Source organism: Barbus barbus (assembly GCF_936440315.1).
Source record: "Barbus barbus genome assembly, chromosome: 27".
Lineage (NCBI taxonomy): Eukaryota > Metazoa > Chordata > Actinopteri > Cypriniformes > Cyprinidae > Barbus > Barbus barbus.
Window position 1 is genome coordinate 12,609,426 of NC_136755.1, and position 26,268 is coordinate 12,635,693.

The 26,268-nt window shown below is 37.7% G+C and overlaps 1 protein-coding gene across 2 annotated transcripts in view; it reads right to left on the minus strand.

The window, feature by feature from the left end:
- The window catches only part of LOC306846842 (alpha-catulin-like), a 59,754-nt gene extending 37,795 nt beyond the window's left edge, over nt 1-21,959 (minus strand). Inside the window, exon 1 of one of the 2 annotated variants that reach the window (XM_079380483.1) lies at nt 21,633-21,959. In XM_079380483.1, the coding sequence (XP_079236609.1) occupies nt 21,633-21,728 (96 nt within the window). In that variant the 5' untranslated portion in view covers nt 21,729-21,959. The remainder of the gene's footprint in view (nt 1-21,632) is intronic. The other variant, XM_079380484.1, reaches the window with a different exon arrangement.
- Between the last annotated feature and the right edge of the window lie 4,309 nt (nt 21,960-26,268).

Consider the following 26,268-nt stretch of genomic DNA (forward strand, 5'->3'; position numbering starts at 1 on the left):
AGCACAATAAAGCCCTTTCATTCTGCAGCTCTGATGTAAGCGTGATTACCGACTCGAGAGGAAGGGGGAGCTGGCAATGTGACTGCTCACTGAAACTTCTATCACAAATACCAGAAGCACACAGCCACTCTGACCTTGTCATTACTGTAAGAGTACACCATTAAATAGAGGGCAAAGGTGAGGTACATTAAGGTGGAGAGAGCACAGAACAAGCATCCTGAGGTACACTGTGGATTTGCAGAACTGGTCAAACACTCCACACCAATCTTAAGGGTTGGAGCTGTAAGGGTTTTGATCCTCAATTTCATTTTTAACATTAAAACGGTAAAACTGATTTTTCATTTTGTAATGCTGTTTTTGCCTTTTACATTGCAAAGGTGGCACAGAAGCACTTTTGAAGTGGCATGTCGGTGTCTTTACACAGACTGTTTAATGCTGCTCAGAAGTGACATAAATGCATTTTTACAGCAATTACAACCTGTATACTTTGACACTAGGGGCTGAGGTGGGCATGGAAGTCTGTTTCCGCCATACAAACTCACAATTCTGACTTTTTTCTCAGAATTGTGTGATAAAACTAGCAATTGGAAGTTATGAGGCCAGAATTACAAAATATAAACTCGCAATTCTGAGAAATGAAGTCAGAATTGTGAGATATAAAGACGCAATTCTGATAACTGTTTTCTCCTCAGAACTGGACTTTATAACTTGCAATTATATCTCACAATTCTTAGAAAAAATTCAGTCACAATTGCAAGATATAAACTTGCAATTGCAAGAAAAAAAGTCAGAATTGCAAGTTTACATCTCCCAATTCTCATCTGCAGAATTGCAAGTTTATATCTCCCAATTTACATCATTCACAATTGTGAGTTTATATCTTGCAATTCTGAGAAAAAAGTCAGAATAGCGAGTTTAGATCTCACAATTCTGACTTTATAACTCAAAATCGAAAGTTTATATCTCACAATTCTGAATTGCAAATTGCGAGAATTTCTGAGAATTCTGAATTGCGAGATGTAAACTTGCAATTGCAAAAAAAAAAAAAAAAAAAAAAAAAAAAGATTTGTGAGATAAAAAGTCGCAATTAGCTTTTTTATTTTTTATTCGGTGGCAGAAATGGGCTTCCGTAGGTGGGTCAAAGCTGGAATAATTTAGTTTGGCTTTTATAGCCTATGACTTTGCGTCTAAATTTTAAGCAGGCACAGAGCAGCCATAAAGACACCTTTAAATTCAAGGGACCAGAATATCATTTGTGGTTGGATGCGCAGCTACCTAATGACCCAAAATGCCCTAGAAACCGTCTTGAACCACCCAGAACACCCTTTAAAATCACATAGCAACGAGCTAAAAACTCTCGAAACACCTCCAAACTCCAAAGCACCAGCCCAGAAAGTTTTGAATAAATATCTTACTATTATTGAACTGCGGATCACATCTTCCCTCTATAGCAAAGCTTTCCTTAGTGTAACTGTCATGAGAAATCTCGTTCTCACCCTCTAATGGCTTGACCGAAAGTGAGAGGTCATGTACGGTACACATAAACCCATTATCGCCTCCAGCTTTGACAAAGATGATAGTCAAGTCCTCAGAGTTCATGCACCAGGTGTCCCAATAGAGGGTGACAATGAGTATTCATTTCCAGTTCATCGCACACCAGCCAAGCAGCATTTTCACTGAGCTGTAATCCTCATGTGTTCATGAAACCAAATTCACATTTACATAAGGGACAATGTAAGCGAATACAACATATGTTCAAAGCATTCTATAATGAACACTTGGATGCTATGTATACACTAAATATTAAATTTGTCATCATGCCCTCATGTTGTTCAAAACCTCTTTCCATGAAACGCAAATGATGAAATGAAAATTGTGCTGGTCGCTTGTTTGTCATGCAATTACAAATGAATGAATATGGAAGGGTTTAAACTTCAAAAAGGATGAAAAGTAACATTAAAGTAGTCAATACAACAGCTTTTCAGATTTTTGTTTAAGTAAAATGACAAAACTATTGCATTGATATGAAAAAACTTAAAATATAGTAATGTAAATACTTTTATGGTGGCTTATAGAGATATGCTGAGGATCCTGTAACAATAAGTCTTTCAACAAGGCTTTCAGGTTTCAAAGAAGGCTTAACAGTGTAAATTATGAATGTTACTCTACTCTTGAAATAAACTTCATGCCAGCAATTCAGAGATGCAGAGTTGTCAGTCAAGATAAACACATGCAGAGGAAAAACAGGTATACCACATTAATGCTCAACATAGGACACTCTCATGGCCCACAAAGTTTTCTAAGTTTTCTAATCAAGCAATAAAATAGAAATTATGAGAGACAGATGATACAACCTCTGGCTGGTTCTGCTTGAGAATTTTATACTATTGTGTCTAAAATAAAAACTAGAAACTAAAATCACCCACTTTAAATGCTACAAGTAAAAAATGTTCAGTATGAAAAAAATATTTATTTAGAGATTTATTAGTAGTAATTTAGAATTACATTATTAGTATTTTTTTAAAGATCAGCATTAAGTTAGAGGACATGACTTCCCTTTCCAGTTCTGTACTGTATTGCCCCTGACACTTCATTTTTCCCTATTTAAAATTTTATGCTAGACCCACTGTTTCAGTCTTCACTAACCCTGTCACAAATGCTTAAAGAAAAATAAGATACAATCACTACTTCCTAAGACAAAGTTTCCCTAAAGAATGACATTTTCTTATCTGTTTAATTTGCAGGCAGCTATATTCCATCTTGTCAAGCCTCCAGGCTGAGAAGACAACTTAAAATTACAATGCTTCACGGGGTAAGACACTTAACCTCACAGAATGTTCCTGCAATAAGGGTACCATAAATTGATTTGGATAAAAGCCTCAGCTAAACGACAAATTAGTCATTAGCTTGAGAATTTCACAATGCAGCCCAACAGCACAATTTAAGTAAATATGATGATTTTTTGAAAGAAATCTCTCCAGTGCTAACCAAGGCTGCATTTATTTGATAAAAAATGCAGTGATATTGTGAAATGGTATTAGAATATAAAATAACTATTTTCTATTTTCATATATTTTAAAATGTAATTTATTCCTGTGATGGCAAGCTGAATTTTCAGCAGTCATTATACTCCAGTCTCCACATGATCCTTCAGAAATCATTCCAATATATTGTGCTGCTTTGATCAAGCAGCATTTATTAGAAATAGAAATCTTGCTTATGGAAAGTATTAATTTCTTATACCAAAAAAATAAAAAACTTACTGACCCTTTGAGCAGTAGTAGTCCATGTTGGGAACAATGGCTGGTCTCTCGGTAAGAGAGATAACACAATATCACGCTGGTGTGTTTTCGCTGGTGACTCACTGCAGAGTGTGGGAAGAGCACAGGCTATTTCGGTTTAAAGAGTATTAGCAGGTGGAGGGGACCTTAAGGACTCGTGCTTCGCCATTCTCTTTGGCTGTCATGTCCCATCATCTGCCCGAACTGATGAGGCGTGAGGAGAGAAAGAAACTCTTGTTCGCACTCTTATTTGATGGAAGAGGAGATCCTTAAACAACTGATCTGCTTAAGGTACCACAAATGGAGATAAAGTATACCAAGTTTAACTGAAACTTCAGTTCAGACAAATTTGCAGAATTTGAACAAAGTCCAGAGGGGTTCTTTCAAGGATTCTGCTCTTATTTTTCAGATGTGCAACGGCTGACTTCATCGAAACGTTTGTGTGAAATGCACAGGGCTGCCCAACTGCACAGTTACTGATAAGTGGATACTCATATAGCCAGCATCACATTCATCTTTAATGCCAACAATTAATTATTGAAAAGAGCTTAACTTGTGCCCACAAGTCAGATGGGAGAGCCAGATATTACAATATAAAATGAATCAACAGCATTTTAGTGGTATAAATGGGATACGGAGATGTTTAATGAGCATGTATTAGTGTCACACAAGCAGAAACTTGTGAAACAGACTCAGTACCTGGTTAAAAACAAGGCCATTTTAATTAGCCAAGTCATCAAAAACAACGAGGTCAAAAGTACCAGTACTTCAGTGCCAATAGGGCCTTTCGCACCACAGGAACCTTTTCATAGTGCCCGAACTAATTGTGGAACTACCCACTTTTTGGCGTGTTCACACCGCGGGAACTAGGAACGGTTTTAGTTCCAGGAACTCCATTTGGAGGAACTAAATTAGCTCCTGCTTCAGAGTAGGGTCTAAAACAGTTCTAGGAACTATCCGTGACGTAAGTGTACGCTGATTGGCTAAACGCGTACGCCATGATTTAAAACACCATGTAAACATATACTGTGTAAACATTGTATCATACTGAGAGCATTTATAAACGGCATTTACCTAAAGACTTTGTCTACAGCGTTTTGTGCATCTATCAGCCTCAATGAAATCTAACACTGCAAATTGTCGTTGGAGATTCTCAGTCCTCCTTTCCGTTCTTTCAATCGCTTGACGTATACATCGAAATCCCATGTCCATTATTGTGAAACCCGCGAAACACAGCTCCAATCACAGCATCCTCAATCCTCCTGTTTTTAACATTGTTCTTCTTTGTTTACATTGTTGAACGCCACGTACAAATGACGTCGCTATTGACTGGCTTACGTCACTTCTTGGTACTCACTGTCGGTGCGAATGCAACCCTTTAAATGGTACTGGGAAATAGTTTGCGCAAAATCGTCCTAAAAAAAGGGCCCTAATATCAAAATGCCAATCTTGAGCTATTAAAGTAAAATCTTGCTGTGCAAATAGTCTTTCCATAGTATTCTTCATCAGTCTAGGAGTACCACATAAATACCATGGTATATACTCATATATATGTGCCAATTGATATTGATACCTTGGCACTACTTCAAAGAACTGCATGAAGGTTTATTGCTAATGTATGATAAAACAACAGCTCACATCAAAGAACTACCTTTAACCGAACAAAATGCAATTATTGTGCTCTTACAGCTTTTCCACAAACAATGAGCCCTTTATTCTCTTTGTCTTTGCTATATTGCTGCTATAAACACTCTGTAAAAGCATTCATTCAAAGCTCATGTGCGCATTGTTCCAATACCGCCATTATCCAAACTCTCACTATACCACATCCATATGTGTCTGAGTAGATCTGTGGAATGAAATATGCTGTGTCTTTGAATTCACGAGGGGTTGTGGGTTTGTTTTATTATGTGTCTTGGCTATATATTCCACCTACTCCCTGGCATACGGTTACCTAATATGTATGCCTGGTTTTAATGTGGCCTGAATTTTAAAAATGACTCCAGAGCCATAATAGATAAAAGGAAAGCTGATCTCTTTGCAGCACGTGTGGTCTCATAGGTATGTCAATAAATAGAGGAAAGCTTTACAGGAGCAAACATACCTTCAAAATAAGCTGAAATCAAACATGAAGGTACTGTAACTTCATATGAATGAGAATAAACAGGGTGACCTTGATTTGCCAAGTTGGACGTGTTCCTGGATCAACATCTTTTGTTAGTCCTGGAACAGCATTTTTGTCAAACAAACATAGTCCTAATGAGGTAGATATGAAAGTTGTTCAAGCCCCGAACCTAGCCCTTAACCTAAAATCTGATCTGGTTAATGGAAATGTTCATAAAAAGACTCACATAAAATTATGTTGGTCCTGGAACATGGCACAGTCTTGATCTACCAACTGCAACTATTACACTAGGGATAGCCTACTTTGAGGATTGCCTGCTAAGAGTGAAAATCAATACAGACCTCTTTATGTCTATTTCATTATCACACAGAGTGTCTAGATGAAGACAACAACACCAAATTGCAATCATCACCTCGTTTTTTTTTTTTTTTTTTATCCCGTCTTTGGAAAAAGACAGCAGAAATCTACTTTAAAATGTTCATCCCTGGTGAACGAGATGTCTGTCTAATGTACCATCAAGAAGGCAGCTCTGGTGCCTGATGACAGAAAGGCAGTGTCTTAGAAAAGGCCCCCAACCATCAATCAGATTTTCATTCCAATCCAATGTTTTTAATCTACTAATCTCTTAGGAAATCAATTAAGATAGGCCTGAACTGGAAATGTAATATTGATATGATGTCAGGGCTGAATGAGACAGGTGATACTATAATTTGATGGAGTAAAGAAAAGATTAATCATTGCACGTCACACTTCTGAAACCATACGCAAGAAGAAGGCAAAGAAGTCTTCTTAAAGTAAACATGCTTGGACAGGGCTTGATTTTATCTACCTGGAATTGACTAGATCGTGAAAGCAGATGTTCCATCCCAGAATGGAGACCAGCAATGTGCTTCAAAAAGTAAATAAGGTCAATATTGATGTCGTGTTGACTTTAAATTGCACTAAATGATCTACAGAAATCAGTTCCAATGCAAAGTAAAAAAATGAAACAAGTAGTTATGAGTCTAAAATAAGAAACAGTCACAATTTAAAGGCACAGTTACGGCAAATTAAATTATAATTTTGTTATATAGTCATATTTTGAAATGGTATTTATGTGATGTACAGTCGTACTATTGAGAACTAGGTGTAAGTGTGAGATATTAAGTTGCAGTTGTGAAATATGCTATCACAGTTATGAGACAAAGTTGCAATTGGGAGATATCAAAGTAGCATTGTCAGATATAAAATTGCAATTATGAGAAATAAAGGTGCAACTGTGAGATTTTGTTTTTTAGGTTTACCTTTAATTTTTTTTTTTTTACATGCTTCCAATAACGATCAACAGTTTAAAGTTTAAAACTGACAATAATGCAAAAAGTTAATGGTTCCTTCATTGGGAAACCAAACCAGATTAACATCATAAAACAGTATTAGTTGTTGGTAGACCACAGGCAGTCCATGTAGCCCTCCAATGTCAATACATCCCTCATTACACATAACCAAGTGTGTATCCAGGTCTAGTCATGGAGAGGTTGACCTATAGCCCTGTTTCCCTCCTAACACTAAGTGAGCCACCCACTGGCCACACATAAACATTCTAGTTCATCCAGTGAGAGTGATGAAACATAAGCCTCGTGGAGGAATGTAGTGACCACACCAGTGTTTGCACAGTGAAATGTACCCTACCACACACACACACACACACACACACAGACAGAGGGGGCTGAAATATGGATGTTCAACGTATGACTTGCTTAAACAACCAAGTCTTGTAATAAACTCATTAATAACACGAATGATTTCTTTTTAAAAAATCTCCATGGAAAGGATAATGGCATAAGAGTTTGGAATAGCATGAGGGTGATGAATTTTCATCTTTAACTTTTCAACTGAAGAGTCTCTGCGTAATGAACTGGCTTTGAGTAAAAAACAGTGTCTGCTGTCACTTTAACGTGGCCACCTGTCACCACTTGTAGTTTCTGTCACCCTGAGAGGCCATAAAGATATGGATTAGCCTCCTAGACCAACCAGGTCTCAGTAAATATGCGTGTCCTGTGACCGTAGCCAGATTATCATGGAGTCAGTCTTGCGGGTAAACACCTTGGCACTCCCCTCAGTGAAGCACAAGAGATGGGAAAAGATTCCCAACCACCAACGTCTTGACAACAAAGTCAACATAAAAACAAAATTGCCCCATGTACTGTTCAACTTACATACATTCCTGATCTTATTGTGAACAATTCATTGGTGCACGACACGTTATTCCAAAGAAAAGAAAATGTAATAACGGACTCGCTCTCCCTCTAAAGGCAATGTCCCCATGTCCTCTTATTTCTCAATTATTTTTAGACTTTAATGTTTAACTTTGGCAGGTAAAGCGCTGTCACTTTTACAGTTGTTTGGTGAATTTTTAATTTCAATAGGAATCAACACGATTAGGATTTTGACACGAGGGTGAAAGATTTCCCCACACAGATTTTGCAACGGGATCAAGTTGGTCACATGGATTCATCACGTTGACCAACAGAAAGCTGCTTGGTTTGAGCTCTGCTTCATACATTCCTAAACTTGACAGACTTTTTTGGCCACAAAATTTGGGTGGACGATATACCAAAATATATAATGATAGACACTTTATACCATCATCACAATATTGTTAAACCACTAAGCCCTACTGCACATTCAGCAGCTGGTAGATGCAATAACACCATTATGTGCCAATAAGCATATTTTTCCATTGACCATATATTGACTATTATATTACAGTAGAGGTTTTACCACAAAAAATTTTGATGCTTTTCAATGAAGGCGGTCTTGCTAGCTACTCAAGCCTGGTTGGGAAAATAACAGACCAACATACAAGGCACAGCTCAGGTTATTGTCTCAAAAAGAAACAAATGCATCCGAGACTGTGTAACTATGCAGCAAAGATGGCATCAACCAGGCATAAAAGTATAGAAATTAACGCATAGCTCTTTCCAGGTCTATTAGACCTTCTTGGATACTAAAAAGTGTAAGTAACATTCAGGAAGATCAGTCAGAGTGTAAGAAAACAGCTGCAAAGGCTAACTGTAGCATCATTAATATATCATTATCAGGATTTATCTGGCCAACAGTATAGGGATGTGAGGCACGAATCCCTTTAGCTCAACATTGACGTGATTGATGGAAGTAATTACCACAAGGAGTTGCATTTAGATCTTCCTAATGGAGGGAGTGTTGAGGGATACACCATCTGAGAGAATCAAAAGGATAAGCACTCTCCTCCTTACTGTCATGCCAAAATATTCACTTCTCTCGCTTGGTTTCTTCACTGCCTTTTATGTCAGCCGTACACAAAAACAAACTTTTATTTGTGAGCTCTGGCAACAGTCAACATGCCACAGACATTTAAAATGCACCATCTAATTTCAAAAACATTCGCAGTGCATTTCCCTTTTTGACCAGGTGACGTATCTGTGCTTTTAACCACTTTAAAGTCAACATACCCATGACAAGCCATGATTAAGGGTGCCGTTCTAATACGGTCTTCTAAAAAGCTTCTTAAGATAGCTCTGATCTAATTATTGTCTGAACGCTCCAAAAAACTTCTATTGAAATAACGAAATAACGAGTTTAGAAAGCTTCTTTTAACATTTTAGAGAAATCTAGCAGAACGGTCTACTGAGCAGATTTACATTTCGCTGGGGTCTTTTCAGGCCTATGCATTTAAATGATGGCAGTTTTACAAAGGCCTGTCTGGAACTTCAGCACCTTAACAGACACAGAAAGGTAAATGCTTTCACAAAGACTCTAGCACATTGTGGTGATTTATCAGGTGATTTATTTAAGCCAAGCTTTGAGATCATGAGCCTCCTGGAGGAACAAAGAGCTCAACAGGTGAGAGAATCACCACTTTTGAGAGCAGAGCAAGGAGGCCTAGAATAACTGGATAAAGCCATCCATTCCCAGATAGCAAAATTCCTGAGGCCCAGATCAGACCCACACCTGACACTTTAATCTGGCCCACATACCGCGTGGAATGATGGCACTTGGGCGGTCCGCTCCTGTTTACCAAATTTGGGCCACAAGCAAGCCATAGGAAGGCCGCGTGGCAGCCGTGACAACAAATAAATAATAATAATAAAGCAAAACTTAATTCTGGCCCGGATCCAACACCTTGCTCCAGCCCACATACCATGTGGAATAATGGCATTTGGGCAGTCAGGTCCTGTTTGCAGATTTAGGCCTCAAGTAAACCTTAGCACTGCCGCATGTAAGCAAACCACATAAACCAAAACTGGCCCTAATGTGGGCCACAGTTGATTTTTATTCTAACCCTGGTCATCCCCATATTCATCATGTGGCCCACATGCTGCATGGAATGGTGGCATTTTGGCAGTGGTCCACAAGCAGGCCACGGCACAGCCACATTTTAGCTAATGATGAACCAAATAAACCACAAATATACATTATTTTGGCCACACTATGCCTTAAGTGAGTTATGCATCAACATAACAAATTTTTAAAATAAATTTAAAAATGTCCTCCCTAAATGTTCAAATAAGTTCCAGAAACGTGTCCTACTTGGTAAAAACATCCTGACCCAGGTTTTGCAAAAGCAGCAATTCAAATGTCACACATTCCAATACTTTAAAATAATGCTTCACAAGTTTGAACCTAAATGCTTCTCACTCAGACTCTACTTACACAGTAAGTCTAAGTGTCACGGCTACGATGCGTTAAAGAGTGCACGATGAAGATGAAAAGTTACATATCATAAGTCTTTAATCCAACAATGGTAAATACAATCACAATGTAGCACAGCAACATTTAAGACATGTAGACGTAAGACCAAACAAACTCAAATTGAACACACAAACTTAAGTACTCAGACCTAACAAGGATAATTAACTAGGCACACCTGAACAGAATAATACAAGACACAAGGGAAACGGTGCAAAATGAAAACAAAGTCCAAATTAACAGAAACCTTGACAGTAAGAACTATCATTATAGTGCACTTCTGTTTTTATGCTGCACAGTACACATAAAAAACTGCAATTAAAAGCATCTTTAAAAAATAAATTGCTGCCTAGAAAGCAACATAGTTGACACTGGTTGCTGTCTGGGTGGGTATGTAGCCTTATTAAGACTCCTATCCAGATCATCCTGCATCAGTTAACTCTGTTGCCTCTTACTAAAAGTAGCCAAATTCTATTAAGCCATATTTACAATTTTAAACTTCCATTTCTATTAGCCAGTGTCAAGTGCAACATCCAAACCAGAAGTGGCCCTCATCTGCTTTATAATATATGGGGCATATTTGCCATGTCAAATGTGGGACAAGTTAGGCTCACAGCCAGATTAGCCAGTGCTCACTGTGCCATTTCTTTGCCAGAACTGGCCCAGATACGGTTTTGGATAACTGGGCCACATTTGTGGCATCATATGCGGGCAACTTTAGACTCACAGCCACATTAGCCAGTGCTTACCATATTTTTGACAAAACTTACATGATGCCACATTTGTGCCATCATGTAAGGGCCACTTTAAGCTCACAGCCACATTAACCAGTGCTTACCATGCCTTATATTTGCCAAAATTGGCCCAGATATGTTTTAATATACCTGGGCCACATTTGCTGAAACATATGAGGACCACATTTGGTTTACACCCTGATTAGCCTTTGTCGATAGTGCCACATTTTTGCTAAAGGTGGACCACATTTGGTTGGCACTATTTGGGCCATATTTACTATTTACCCCATGGGCCACTTTAGGGTCACATTCAGATTACACATTGCCGTGAATACCACATCTTTGCCTACAGAGGACCACATGTGATTTGATACATTTGGGACAATTTTTGCTATTTTACATGTGGGCCACTTCAGGCTTACATCCAATTTATACGGGCCATAAGAAGGTCAGCAGTGCCGTATCATTGCCTTGAGTGGCCCATATCCACATGCTATCTAGGTTAGCATTAGAGATGCACAATATTATCAGACTGATATCAGAATCGTCGGATAATGGCTTTAAATGTAAATATCGGCATCGGCCTGATATGAAAAATTATGCCGATATGTCTTGCCGATAAGAGAATATGTTAACTCACATGTGCTCAGGGTGTGCTAGTGATTAGATCACGTCAGCAGTGTGGCTCGTTCTTGAAGCAAAGTTTTGTCTGAATGACGATTAGATTTACTGATTTAGATTGCTACACTTAATCTGTGAAAGCACGTACGCGTTCAGTGTATAAACAGTAAAGTGCAGTGGCAGCCTCCCCTGGGTCCTAACACCCGTTCGATAAGGAGATTTAATCTGTAGGGGGCGCTGTTGGCCTACTTCTAATTAAAACAATGTTTTGATTCAATGACAGTTGTAAATTAAATAATTTTATATACACTAATTTATTCATTAATGTGAAATGTTTTATTTTTTAAACAAATCATGAGCTCTAAAAGATTTTCAGAATTTTTACAACTCTTTTGTTTTAGACCATCTACAAATGTTAAATCTTAAAATAAATTGTTAGGGTTAACACTGCATCTTTCTGGGGGGGGGGGGGAATGCAGCAATTGATGTAGTTTATTTATAGTTATTTTCAAAGCTTCAATGTACTGTCAAAAACACCTTCATTATTTTTTATTTAATTCTAATAAATAAGTTCGTTAAAAATTAACCAACATTTTAAAAATATTTTGCTTATAATTTCTGCACAGACTTGGTGTTGTTTCCAAACAAAAGGAAATTTATCGGTATTGGCATCGGCCAAAATTAGATGAAAAATATCGGCATATCAAATATCGGCAAAAAACAATATCGTGCATCCCTAGTTAGCATTCCCATTAATCTCAATGGCAGTTGCTGAGCTCAGTTGCTCGCTGAGCCCAGAAGTATGCTTTTGCAGTCAGATGGTGTACAAAATCTACCAGCAGGAGCTAATGAAGCCATGCTAACCAGACAAACCTTGACCCTTTAATGCAGAGGAGGACACTGTCTATTGGTCTAAGCCAGTGCTTCCCAAACCTGTCCTGAAGGACCCCCTGCCCTGCACATTTTGTATGTCTCCCTAATCAGACGCACCCAATTTAATTATTACAGTCTCTACTAATGAGCTGATGAGTGGAATCAGGTGTGTTAGATGAGGTAGACATACAAAAGGTGCAGGGCAGGGGGGCCTCCACGACAGGTTTGGGAAGCACTGGTCTAAGCAAAGGACAAATGAGTGAATCTCAGAAATAAAAAGACATTATTTTCATGCAAATTAAGCACATTTTTTAAAGTAAATTAAATTCAGTACAATGACATGTACTTAAAGGATTAGTTCACTTATAGAATAAAAAAAAAAATTCCTGGTTATTTACTCACCCCCATGTTATCCAAGATGTACATGTCTTTCTTTCTTCAGTCGAAAGAAATTAAGGTTTTTGAGGAAAACATTGCAGGATTTTTCTCCATATAGTGGACATCAATGGGACCCAATGGGTTGAAGGTCTAAATTGCCGTTTCCATGCAGCTATTTTTATCTAGCGAAATGATTGGTCATTTTCTAAAAACAAAATACAAATTTATATACTTTTTAACCATAAATTTTAGTTTTGCACTAGCTCCATGATGTGCGTCCACAACTTAACGCATTACGCAATTACGCTGGAAAGGTCACACGCAGTTAGTTCTACATACAGTCAGGTCCATAAATATTGGGACATCGACAATTCTAACATTTTTGGCTCTATACACCACCACAATGGATTTCAAATGAAACGAACAAGATGTGCTTTAACTGCAGACTGTCAGCTTTAATTTGAGGGTATTTACATCCAAATCAGGTGAACGGTGTAGGAATTACAACAGTTTGCATTTGTGCCTTCCACTTGTTAAGGGACCAAAAGTAATGGGACTGAATAATAATCAGAAATCAAACTTTCACTTTTCAATACTTGGTTGCAAATCCTTTGCAGTCAATTACAGTCAGGTGATTGACTTGGCCATTGCATAACAGTCCACTTCTTTCCCTTCAAAAACTCTTTGGTTGCTTTTGCAGTATGCTTTGGGTCATTGTCCATCTGCAATGTGAAGCGCCGTCCAGTGAGTTCTGAAGCATTTGGCTGAATATGAGCAGATAATATTGCCCGAAACACTTCAGAATTCATCCTGCTGCTTTTGTCAGCAGTCACATCATCAATAAATACAAGAGAACCAGTTCCACTGCCAGCCATACATGCCCACGCCATGACACTACCACCACCATGCTTCACTGATGAGGTGGTATGCTTAGGATCATGAGCAGTTCCTTTCCTTCTCCATACTCTTCTCTTCCCATCACTCTGGTACAAGTTGATCTTGGTCTCATCTGTCCATAGGATGTTGTTCCAGAACTGTGAAGGATTTTTTAGATGCCTTCCTGTTTTTGAGGCTCACCAATGGTTTACATCTTGTGGTGAACCCTCTGTATTCACTCTGGTGAAGTCTTCTCTTGATTGTTGACTTTGACACACATACACCTACCTCCTGGAGAGTGTTCTTGATCTGGCCAACTGTTGTGAAGGGTGTTTTCTTCACCAGGGAAAGAATTCTTCGGTCATCCACCACAGTTGTTTTCCGTGGTCTTCCGGGTCTTTTGGTGTTGCTGAGCTCACCGGTGCGTTCCTTCTTTTTAAGAATGTTCCAAACTGTTGTTTTGGCCACGCCTAATGTTTTTGCTATCTCTCTGATGGGTTTGTTTTGTTTTTTCAGCCTAATGATGGCTTGCTTCACTGATAGTGACAGCTCTTTGGATCTCATCTTGACAGTTGACAGCAACAGATTCCAAATGCAAATAGCACACTTGAAATTAACTCTGGACCTTTTATCTGCTCATTGTAATTGGGATAATGAAGGAATAACACACACCTGGCCATGGAACAGCTGAGAAGCCAATTGTCCCATTACTTTTGGTCCCTTAACAAGTGGGAGGCACATATGCAAACTGTTGTAATTCCTACACCGTTCACCTGATTTGGATGTAAATACCCTCAAATTAAAGCTGACAGTCTGCAGTTAACGCATATCTTGTTAGTTTCATTTGAAATCCATTGTGGTGGTCTATAGAGCCAAAAATTTTAGAATTGTGTCGATGTCCCAATATTTATGGACCTGACTGTACGTACTCCGGTTTAAAAAGGTCGGGTAGGGCGAAAAACTCCATCTGATTTTCTCCTCCAACTTCAAAATTGTCCGACATCGTTGTTTCACCTTTTTTTTGTAAAGGCCGTTTGACTTTCTTTGCACGTTCGCTTTGTAAACACTGGGTTTGTACTTCCACGTCACGCATGACCTCTCCAACGTGACTACATAATATGTGACATCTAGCTAGTGCAAGCATTTGTGGTTAAAAAGTATATAAATTGTAATAATAATTATTTTTATTTTTATTTTAGAAAATGGCTGATCGTTTCGCTAGATAATACCTTTATTCCTCGGCCGGGATCGTGTAGAGCCCTTTGCTGCAATTTGGACCTTCAACCCGTTGGCTCCCTTTGAGGTCCACTATATGGAAAAAAATCCTGCAATGTTTTCCTCAAAAACTTAATTTATTTTCGCCTGAAGAAAGAAAGACATGAACATTTTAGATGACATGGGGGGTGAGTAAATTATCAGGAAATTTTTATTCTGGAAGTGAACTAATCCTTTAAACTTAAATTTTTATTTTAATATTTTTATTATATTTATTTTATTACAGTGGGACACGTACAACTAAATAAGTGGAGGGAAATAACTTCTTGAATTATTTAAAATAATTGTCATAAAAATAGCGACAAAATCCCAAAACATCAACAACAGGAATATAAATGGGGAGGGGGAATGAAATATGACCTAGGCATTCCTTTACTGTTTCCCCCTCAAGGTTTTTGATCCTGTTCAGGTGATGGATGTCACAGGTCAGGTGATGGGTGACTGAAAAAGAAGACGTCTCATAACATTTGGGCTCCTCCAGGCTGAAACCTTAGAAATATCCCAAACTGACCATGTGAAATTCTTGAGGTCATTAAAATCTCCTTCCAAAGTGAGAGAGGCCACTTATGGGGACTCGGCTCTGCTCTGCTCACTTAGCTGCGAGAGAAGAAACTTTTCTTATAAAATCATTATACAGAGGTACCGCATCAATACCATTGCTTGTGTCGATTTGTTGTCAGGGAGGTTGAGTACTTGCTCTAGTTTCGCTGTTGTCTCGGGAGAGAATACAAGCCACTGTACAGTACAGAAGAATAATGAGCCTTTTATAATTACTGTTAAGGTAAGTGGGTATTTTGTCACGAGTCCCTCACATACCATAAGCACAGCAACTTGAGCCAGCACTGTCCCTGTGCCAGTGAACATGGTGGAAAATACAAATGAATGCTCAACCTCACAAACAGAGAGATTCATTATCTCCATGTGCTGTCTGGTGTTATTTAAAGACTGAAGAGCAATACATTGTTAGCACGGCAATTCAGTAACCCAGCTAGAATCGCAAAACAACAGGAAACACTAAAACGTAGCTGACCTGTTCTTCGAACTGACAGTTTCTTTGTCTGTGAGTATTACCCGTGAGCCCTAAGATCAGTGGTGACAGCGAGACAGCGGGGGGCCGAGGGAGTCCACCTCTTTCCCAGAATTTTCCCTGAACCTAGCGTGAGCTTAGGGAAGAAGAATGTCATCAAACTTATGCGGTGATTAAGATCTCTTCCTGCTCAATGACAGGTCCCGTAGCAAAGTAACATAAATACAGCCTGGAGCACAGCCAAGCTGTCAGTGATGCAGAAACTCAAACTAAGGGGTATGCTGCACCCTTGATCAGACGGGCAACTTCTGAGAGCCGCCTCGGAAAGGTTATGCCCACAGGCTATGAATTACCAAATGCTGTGAAAACCAGACGAATCTCAGAATGATCATGAAAAGAACAGAGTCATAGAGTCAACAAAGAGTGATCAAACCTTTCTGACATAAGATCTGATATGATCTCATCTAAAATGAGTGAATTATCATTTTTAAGAGGTGAGAATTCTCTTAAAGGCACAGTGTTGTTTTTTTGTCTATACAATGAAAGTCAGTGGGGTCGAGTGTCTTTCATAATATGGACAAAAACAACTGAAATATTCTTAGTCATACAGGTGTAGAACAACATGAGAGTCAGTAAATGTGACCATTTTAATTTCTGGTTTAACACCCCTTTATCTATGAACATGTTGGACTATGTTTGACAACCAGAAAGGGTCCAAATACTTCAAGTTTTATTTAAAACAATGGTTCTGGTTCGCAACCTTTTTGACTTGAAGGCTCCTCCGTTGTCAAACTAAATATTCAAAGGCTCCTCATATGACAAAACTTTTTATTAACAGAAACTTGGGTTGACAATAAATTGACCCCAATTATTTTGAGATTCCTCGAGTTTTAAGAACTATAGGCTCTTTAATAAAACAATAGTTGGGAAATTTGAAAAATAATACATTTTGTTTAGATTTTGATTTAAGTGTTTTTAGCATTTTAATTAGGTTTGATACCTTTTAATACAACAATTTAAATAAGTCACCCTGCGGCCCCTTATAAGATGCTGAGGGCCCCTGGTAGAGACCTACTGTTTTAAAACCTTTAACAAAATTTTTTGTAAAGGTGTGTTTGGTGTTCTTTAAAGTAAATACCACTTGATTTTGATATCTCCTAATGCAGTGACAGTCATATATTTTTAAAGTAAATATTTTTGGGGGCCACTGTACCTGGTAACTCAAGTTATAAAAATGCACAATCACTTATATTTGCCATGGTATGAATGGTATGTTAGATGAATTACAGCTACAGAAGATTCTGGATGGGGGTTATAGTTCACAATACCACTCTTATCAGTTCTGGTTTCCTTTTTTTACGCCTCCACTGGTTAAACAAACACATGGAACACAAAGGACTACATGCAGCCAAGTAAACACACAGAACATGCCATCATGCATTCATAAGTTTACGCATACTGAACATGAAGCTTGCTTTGTTCTGGCTCTTGGCCCTGTAATCCTAAGCAGTTTACACGGAGCATACATTCATCCATCTTTCTTGTCACCTTCTCTACAGGAGGCACCAGGCTTACCCTTTCTGCTCGTAGTTGATCTATTATCTTAACAGTGCTCCTTGTGAAGTAATTTCCTCCAACAGAAGTTCTCTTGCGATTACATGTAACTCACCATCTCAGTTTTGATGTTTTCCATGTAGGGAAAATGTGATATGTTTTTACAGTACAGCTTTGTAGCTCTGACAAAAATCCTTTACTAGGTCATGAGAGGAACGGAGGCTTTGCATATGAACTGTAACTTTGGCTCAATTGTGCACTTAACACGCAAAAAAACTCTCACTTCCAGCACATTTCAGAGGTTCACAAAAGTGCAGATGGCACAGAGCTTACAAAAGCACAAGGGCTCAAAAAGTATTTTGAGCCAATTATTGCTCAAATCTTTTCTGGAAAACAATTCTTAGTCCTGCAGAATAAGGACATGGCTAGCACAAATATGTAATAACAAGGCTTCTTGTCACAGGAGTTTAAGAGCATTCTAATCAGACTTTTTAATTTCTAAAATCCTGTCCTTGGCTCAAAAATCCAAGACCATTGCACATAAAGTGAAACTGGAAATATTATGATGAACTATTATGATTGTTCTGTGCTTTTATTTGGCTCAACAGCAGTGATAAGTCAAGTCAGTGTGTTCAAAAGGTTTCACGTGTGAGCCTAAACAGACAAGTAAAAACATTTAAAAAAATTTATTACATTATTGTTTAATACATATCATTACATTTTTGGAGGGTCACACAACAATTTTACTACATTTTCTGGCTTTTGTTCACCCCACACGACTTTATTTTTCTGGACATTTGTTACCCTGGAGCACAAAATCAGTCTTAAGTCGCTGGGGTATATTTGTAGCAATAGCCAAAAATACATTGTGTGGGTCAAAATGATCCATTTTTCTTTTATGCTAAAAATCATTAGGATATTAAGTAAAGATCTTGTTCCATGAAGATATTTTGTAAATTGCCCACCATAAATATATCAAAACTTAATTTTTGATTAGTAAAATGCATTGCTAAGAACTTCATTTGGACAACTTTAAAGGTGATTTTCTCAAAATTTAGATTTTTTTTGCACCCTCAGATTCCAGATTTTCAAACAGTTGTATCTCAGCCAAATATTGACCGAGACCATATATCAATGGAAAGCTTATTTATTCAGCATTCAGATGATGTATAAATCTCAATTTCAAAAAAAGACCCCTTATGACTGGTTTTGTGGTCCAGGGTCACATTTTTTAAGGAATAAATGTATTAATTTAAATTAATAAAAAGGAATTAATAATAAAAGATTATGCCAAACTATTTTATTTGCTTTACAAATATATTCTTGTAATGATTCTTTTTTCTTCATTATATCATCACTCCAACATTGTTGATTTAATACCCTTCAAAGAAAAAATATTTTATTGAAATAAATTTGAAGAAACTAAAATGATGCTCATCATAGGAGATGTGTTTGTATGCGTGAATAGCATATTAATGTTGTAAAAAAAAAAAAATCTATATATCCAGACTTAAAATGACATTGACCATCATTGACAATTATCAATGGCAGTATAGAAACTGCAGCTTAATAAAACGAGAGGAAGCTTCTCAGCAACTGTCAAGATCTCAAATATGACTCCTGAGTGGGCCAACAGGCAAAAACGCAGACAGAGTGATCTTGGCCTGAGAGGATAAAAGCAGTAATTACACAGTTGTGAAAGTAAGACTGATAACAGAAAGGATAACCAGGGGAGATCTGTATGTGCGCCTGTGCATGAGGATGCTCAATATCACTATTGTGAAAATGAGTCACTAAATGAGCTTTGAAAACCCTTTCTCGCCAACATGCTTTCATTTCCTTCCCATTATCATGCTCCCCACCCTAGAGAAAACACACAGGATCTGACCTATGCACTCAACCTCCTATCCTTCACAAAGTCTTATAGCCTACATGTTAATGCATGTTCACGTTCAAAAATCATGCAACACAATTGTTGGCTATTCTGTAGTTTGTGAATCAGCTCAAATCCTCATGGAACAAATCAAACAACCTCATTTTTGGAAGCAATTTCAAAGTGGACTACAACTTTGCTTACTACATTGCAACTATATCAAACTTGTGCATACAGGGAATTTGGCAGTTGCAGCAAAGACAAAATCTTTTACATTTGTATCTGGTCATTAAGCATTAGATTGCTTGACAAAACTGTAGTTGGGGGGGGAAGGGTTCTGACCAAGCCCACTTTGACAATCCATTGTCCAGAATCTGTAAAGCACTGAAAGAAGTCCCATTACCCAAAGGTCCACTGAATAGGCGATTAGCATGTCTTCTAACACTGACCTTTCAGCCTCATTACCATCAGCCGTCCTAGTGAGCACCACTAACTAGCAAACATTCAAAAAGCCTTCTCAAAAGACATTTCACCAATGATCTCCCATCACAACACTAAACCAACTTCACTTAGAATGGCACAGCCATTCTCCGAACCACTCGTCTCCCTGAAGGTTGTGGGGTAGAAGGGCAAAATAAAAATACATTTTAATAATGTCAGATCTAAAGGCTTGCAAGTGCATTGGAAGGGTTTTGAAAGTATAAGTTATGCATATGAAAATCACATGGAAACCGATTTCTCACAGACGCTTCTGAACCAAAACACTCTGTTTTTCAGAACAGCACACATATTGTAGGCTGTGTGAAGTTGTCACCATCACCTAGGTGAATCCTGTTATTTAATGAGGAATGGAAATAAGCAGCTGTGAATAACTAAAGCTTGCAAGTTACAAGACTATAGCAGCAACTATAGTGCTTTAAGAGTTTCACTGCTTCTATCAATCCAACATTTTCAAAAGTCGAGAGCCTGTTTTCTCTCTCTCCTGTATCGCTCAGGAGTGTTTAACTCTGTTGCACATCTGTTGTTTAAACCATGACACGTAACTACCATTAATGACGTCACGCAGGTGGTGTAGCAATAACTTCAGCTCATTAATTGGTTCCAAATCAAATTCATGTTATTGCTCCAAATAGCAACGTGGGAGCTAAGGACTACCACTATTATTCTCTTTTCTTTTGCTTTTCTTTATTTACACGTTTCAATCTCATGTCATATAACTAACTTCTAACCACAGGCCGAAGGCTGTAGCTGGTTTCGGGAAACACAGAATTGCTAACGACCAACTCAAAGCCATGCAACACTCATCACCACAGAACTCTTGCCTGTGTTTGAAATTGTCTAATTTCACCTGCAGGTAGAAAATCAATTAAAAGCAAAAAAGGTACAAAATTCCAGCCAATAATCAGCCTAAACTAATAAGGACATTTTTGTTTTATGAGGTGGCAGTATGTAATGAAATAGTCAAATATGATTCATACATAAACATGATCTTCAGAAAAAAAAGGAAGTATGAAGGTCCACACCTAACCATCAGTGTAAGCAGATTGTAAGGAAATGTATGAATGAAATTGTGCAAATTCTTATGAATAAGCCACCAATTTGTCAAAATGTAAAGAAGTTATGAACTCCCATGAAATTGTGTTATAAGCAGTACCATAATTATGTTGTCAAATCAAATTATTAAGACTATTATCAACACAAGTGATATACAAAATTGATTTTGTATTAAGAGAAAATGACTGCTCTGATTTCAGTCAAAATATATTTTATTGTAAAAAAAATTACTGTTGAATTTAGCAAAATCCTTACAGTTTTGACAGTAAACTGATGGAGTAACCACACTTTCTCAAATAGCCCAAAGTTTCACTTCTTATTCATTCAGACTCTGTAGAATACAAACAACACACTTCCCTGACATTAAATTACCATGACGACAACAGTTTCCGGCAAAATACCACAAATAAACACATTAACCACAAATTAAACTGGAGCAACCCGATAAATGCCACCTAATTCATAGAATAAACCAAAATGACAAACATACACCGACGCGTTTTATACTGTTTAAACTTCAAAAGAGTCTCCATAATAATATCCTAATTCGCTTTATTAAATGTAGCAGCTAAGGCATTCTGGTTACCCTGATGAAGTGTTGCAGTTGAGGGTTCAGACAGTGTTCTAGTTAACCTTTACACATGGTACGGAAAAGTTGTTTGTATTTTAAATCCCGCATTCGTCCATTAAGCGGTCGCTGTGGGTTTTAAAGGATTAATGACCTCGCCGAGAAGTTTCTTTGATCCGGACTCACCTGAGACACGAGTGGAATGAGTGTTTGCTCCACCGAACGAGTTTGGATCTCCAGCCCGCAATCAAAGTTCCCACCGCCGCACGGAGACGAAGCCATTCCCGCAGATCCGACCCCCACGAGCGCTCACCACAACACTGATCCTGCTGGGAGTCTCTCTCTCAATACTGCAAGCGCGTGTTTGCTTTAGTTTGACAGATCCCTCCGTCTGTTCTCCACTATATATCCCGCGCACTCGCTTCTGAGTGAAGGACTGTTCATGTACATGCAATATACCAAACTACAACCACAGGACTGACTGCTGCAGCCACTGGCGAGTCAGTATCAGAGAGAGAGACACACACTGACTGAGAGAGAGAGAGAGAGAGAGACACACACACTGACTGAGAGAGAGAGAGAGAGAGTGATCAGAGGCAGACCGCGCAAGCGGCACAATATGAGGGACAGAGTGTCTCTATCTCACTAAAATTTTCATTTTGACTTTCTGTTTATTACTGTTTTTGCCCTTTTCACTTTAACATTAATATTTTGTATTTCTTTTTCAATTATTCGTGTTATGTTATTCATGTCTTCTTATAGGCATAAGGTTTGCAAGCACATCTTTTATCAAGTCTAGTGTAGGCTACTCAAAAGTGGACAATTAATAATAATATTCAATCATTAATTATATTAAAATGACAAAATTATAATAATGTTAAAATTATTACATTTGACAAAACTTAAATGTATTTTTGTTTTACTTCCTAAAAAATAAATGTATTAACCACAAAAAAATGTATGAACATAGCCTACTGTAATCTTTTGACATCCCTAGTTGTGCTATTTTATTGTAGTAAGCCTACTTTTACATTTATTATTATTTACTACACATTATATTATATTATTTTATATTAAAATAGAATATAAAAATTGTGATTGTGAATGTATTTTTTTTATGTTCTCATTAAAAATATATAAATAAATGAATATTTTTAAATACCTGGAATTGGCTAAAAATAGATCCCGAAAACCCCCTAAAAAATTTGTCCAATAAAATCTAATGACTTTTGAACAACCTGGCAACATTTGAAAATTGTTCAGCCCAATGTTCACTGCACACAAAAGTTGCAAAAGGTTTGGTAATAAATGTACAGTTATTTGTCAGCTCAATACAGCACATTTAACTGAAATCACCAAGAGCAGTTTGAATTGAGGGCTGGGAAGGTTTTCGCTGCCTAGCAAAAGTTTTTTGTAACACGATGTACATGCTGCAAATGTTGTGATTTGAATTACTAAGGTGCATAATGTATTTCCACACATCTCACACCAGCATTTCAGTGGTGATGCTGAAGCAACAATAGTCCATTTATTAAATGCTAATTGAAGTTACTAATCTCATCACAAATGCAGACTGTGCCCCAAATGTCTCAGCCTGTGATTTTCTCAGTCTCTTTAGAAGGAAATGAGGCGATTCAGCGTTGCTCAACGGTTTGCAATGAGCTGTAAACCTCTTCTGCCAGCTTCTAAAATGTTATGCTTGGGATGGATATCTTGTATGAAGCAGGACGGTCTGTTCACAAAAGCTGTGAAAGCCTATAGTATATCATTAATGGTGTTCAGATGGTTAGAAAGTGATTCCTCTTGAGATTTGGCACTGACCTACTTCTCATGAGATTAACGGCAAAGTTACTTCAGGTATAATAAAGGTTATTTAAAGGGATAGTTCTCCCTTATAAGAATTCTGTGACATTCTGTCTCCTGTGGAACACAAAAGAAGATATTTTTAAGAATGTTTAGACCTTTTGAGCTCCATCTTTAAATAATGTATGCCTCTAACCATAAATGTTCCTGAAATGTGTGAACTGAGCTGTTAGTGTAATGTTCTCGAAGAAGTAACCAGCTTTGTTTAAGTGTACAGCAGTAATTCAAGCTTCCAGGGATGAGTGTTTCCTCTGAGTCATGAGTATCAGGTGACATGAGAACACTTCCTCAAACCAGAGCAACTGGAGCAGTGGCCAAATAAACTCCACTGCTGAACCACACAGGGACTGTGGGCCTCAAATGTGGTTAGTTGTTATCCAGTAAAAGTACAGGGGTCTACCACTTTGCACACTCTAGGCCAGAAAGTTGACAACAATTTCAAATGTTTCCTTCAGTGGTTCTTACAGTGTATGACTTTATTTCTTCTGCAAGTACGTTGGTAACCAAAGGGTTTCAATTCCCATTCTACTGTATGGACAAAAATTACAACTCAAAGTCAAAGTGAGACAAAATTGTACCAAGATTCTTCACAGTATCTTCTTTAATGTTTGGCAGAAGAAAGAAAATAAAAAATTTTGGATCAAAATGAGGGTGAGTAAATTATGACAGCATTTTCATTTTTGGGTGGACTATGCCTTTACAGTTTTTTCCAGCTGCTTACGCACATTTTCAAAACGTCACCTCTTTTTTTCAAAACTTTATACACAAATCCAAGAATTACACACACAAAATGCAAAATGCCTCACATCACTTGCAATATGAAGCACTGCATTCAAAATATCACAAACACATCTCAAAAGCAAACATTTGCAAACACCTTTGCCATAATATTAATTCCTGTTAGTTTTTTTGTGTGTTACATAGAGAATTATGTGTTGTGTTTTGCAAAAAGTGTTTTATGGAATTTTTAAACTGAGTCAAAGGCCGAGATTAAGTGTATGGTTTTGCAGATTTGGTTTGTGGTTCTGGTGTTTGAATGGCAGGTTTCAGAAATTGTGCGACAAGTAAAGATTTTGTGTTCAAGCAGTTGAAAAAACTGTAAAGTCACAGCAAAATGTGATATGATCATGCTTTCTTCAAGATTTTGCATATTACTGCAATACAGTACTTTCTATCCCAGAATTGAATATTGAATATTACTGCAATACAATACTTTCTACCCCAGAATTTTGTAGGGGTATATATTTTTAAGTGTTATATTTCTCTACTTAAAGTTGAACTATGAACAACAAAAGCATGTTATTGAGCAAGTAAATAAAGAAATCACTGTTCAAAACTGTGTTCTTGCCTTCCCCCTGTTCAATATGCTAAGCCTGCAATAATGCTTTAATATATTGTGCGGTTGGTTGCATCTTTATGAAAAGGGCCTACATTATTCGTCCTTGCATGTTTATGTCATCCATGGCCATTGATGAGGGGAAATAACTGGACCTATAATGCGCCTTCAATTTCAATGTTAAAATATTTTCTTCTGTCATATTTTAATATTCAGTGTCTGTCTCTGTGGTGCAAGACTATCTTAACCAACCAATGGCAGATTAAGGGAGTGTTTGGGAAAACTGTCTAAAAACAGTCACTTTTTTCACGCCAATTTACTTGGCAGTGTTAGTAGCACAGAAATTGAACACAAATTCAACATGCAACAGGTCATTTATTCCGCATTATGACACTGATTGTGGGACTTAGTTCTATCATTGGTTGTTGATTGGATGGAGAAGGATCTAAATGCAAGTTTCCAGTCAACTGCAAGAAAGGGGAGGGGTTTAAGTGGACTAAATCATCTGCATCAACAGAGAGAAATCTGTCATATCACTGGTAGATCAGGTTTGATTCAAACGTACACACACACACACAAAAGTGAATGAATCAATAACAAGCATTTTTAAAACAGACATGGTGAATTTACATTTCATGCAGACATTATAATCTCTCCCGTCATCAGAGAACAGACATTTACTCATGGCTGCAGCTACTGTACTTGAGCATGCATCCTCAGTAGAAAAGACTGCTTTTTTCTGCACTTCCTTCACTCTTCTTAGAAATGCTGATAGCATTTTCTCCCATCTGAGTTCCCTGTGTTGCTCAGCGGCACAAGACGAGGCAATGTACAGAATGTAGATATCATAAATGAAGGGACTTAGGACAGAGAAAGGAAAGTGCAAAGTGAGCACATTCATCACCCTGGAAACATGGATCTGCATTCTAGCAGAGCGTCAGATCCAAAGTGAATCTCTAAGCCCTTCTTTACCCCTTAGTCAAACTGATTACAATACCCATCATTTGTGGGTCATTGCTAGCAGACAATCTGATATTCACAAACTTTAGTGAATGTTAATGACTTACTGCACTAGAGAAATTCTAGTGCAGTAGAGAAATCCAACCCAGTGAGTGTTTTGACTAATGTTGGTTAATACAAATGTCTTAAGACCTTTTCAGTCTGGAGGATGAGTGAATCGCCTCCTCAGCAGTGTAAGCATAAAGCACTCTGAAGTTTATTTAACCCTCAGGCAGCAGAAAAAAGCTTGCTACTAGTAAGCTCTTGTTTTGTTATACAATTCTAATGAGACATATTCATCCATGAAAATCCACACTTACAGACATAAGCTCACATTAGTACTATCGGTGTGTACTTTTCAAATTTGTTAGCGACTTAGATAACAAATGTGTCCGCAGATGTTAGCTAAATATAGCAAAACCTTCCTATGGTGGTTTAAAAATGATTCATAAGTGATTAATTGATAAAACAATGTTTTTCCTTTTAATTCAAAACACTCTTCTGTTAGGAGTGATATGGTTAGCCTATAGCTTTATATAAAAACAACAGAAGTCTATGGTATGTCCTCATTTAGATAGTGAGGTTACATTTACCATCATACAGAGAATTTCCATGAGCAAAATC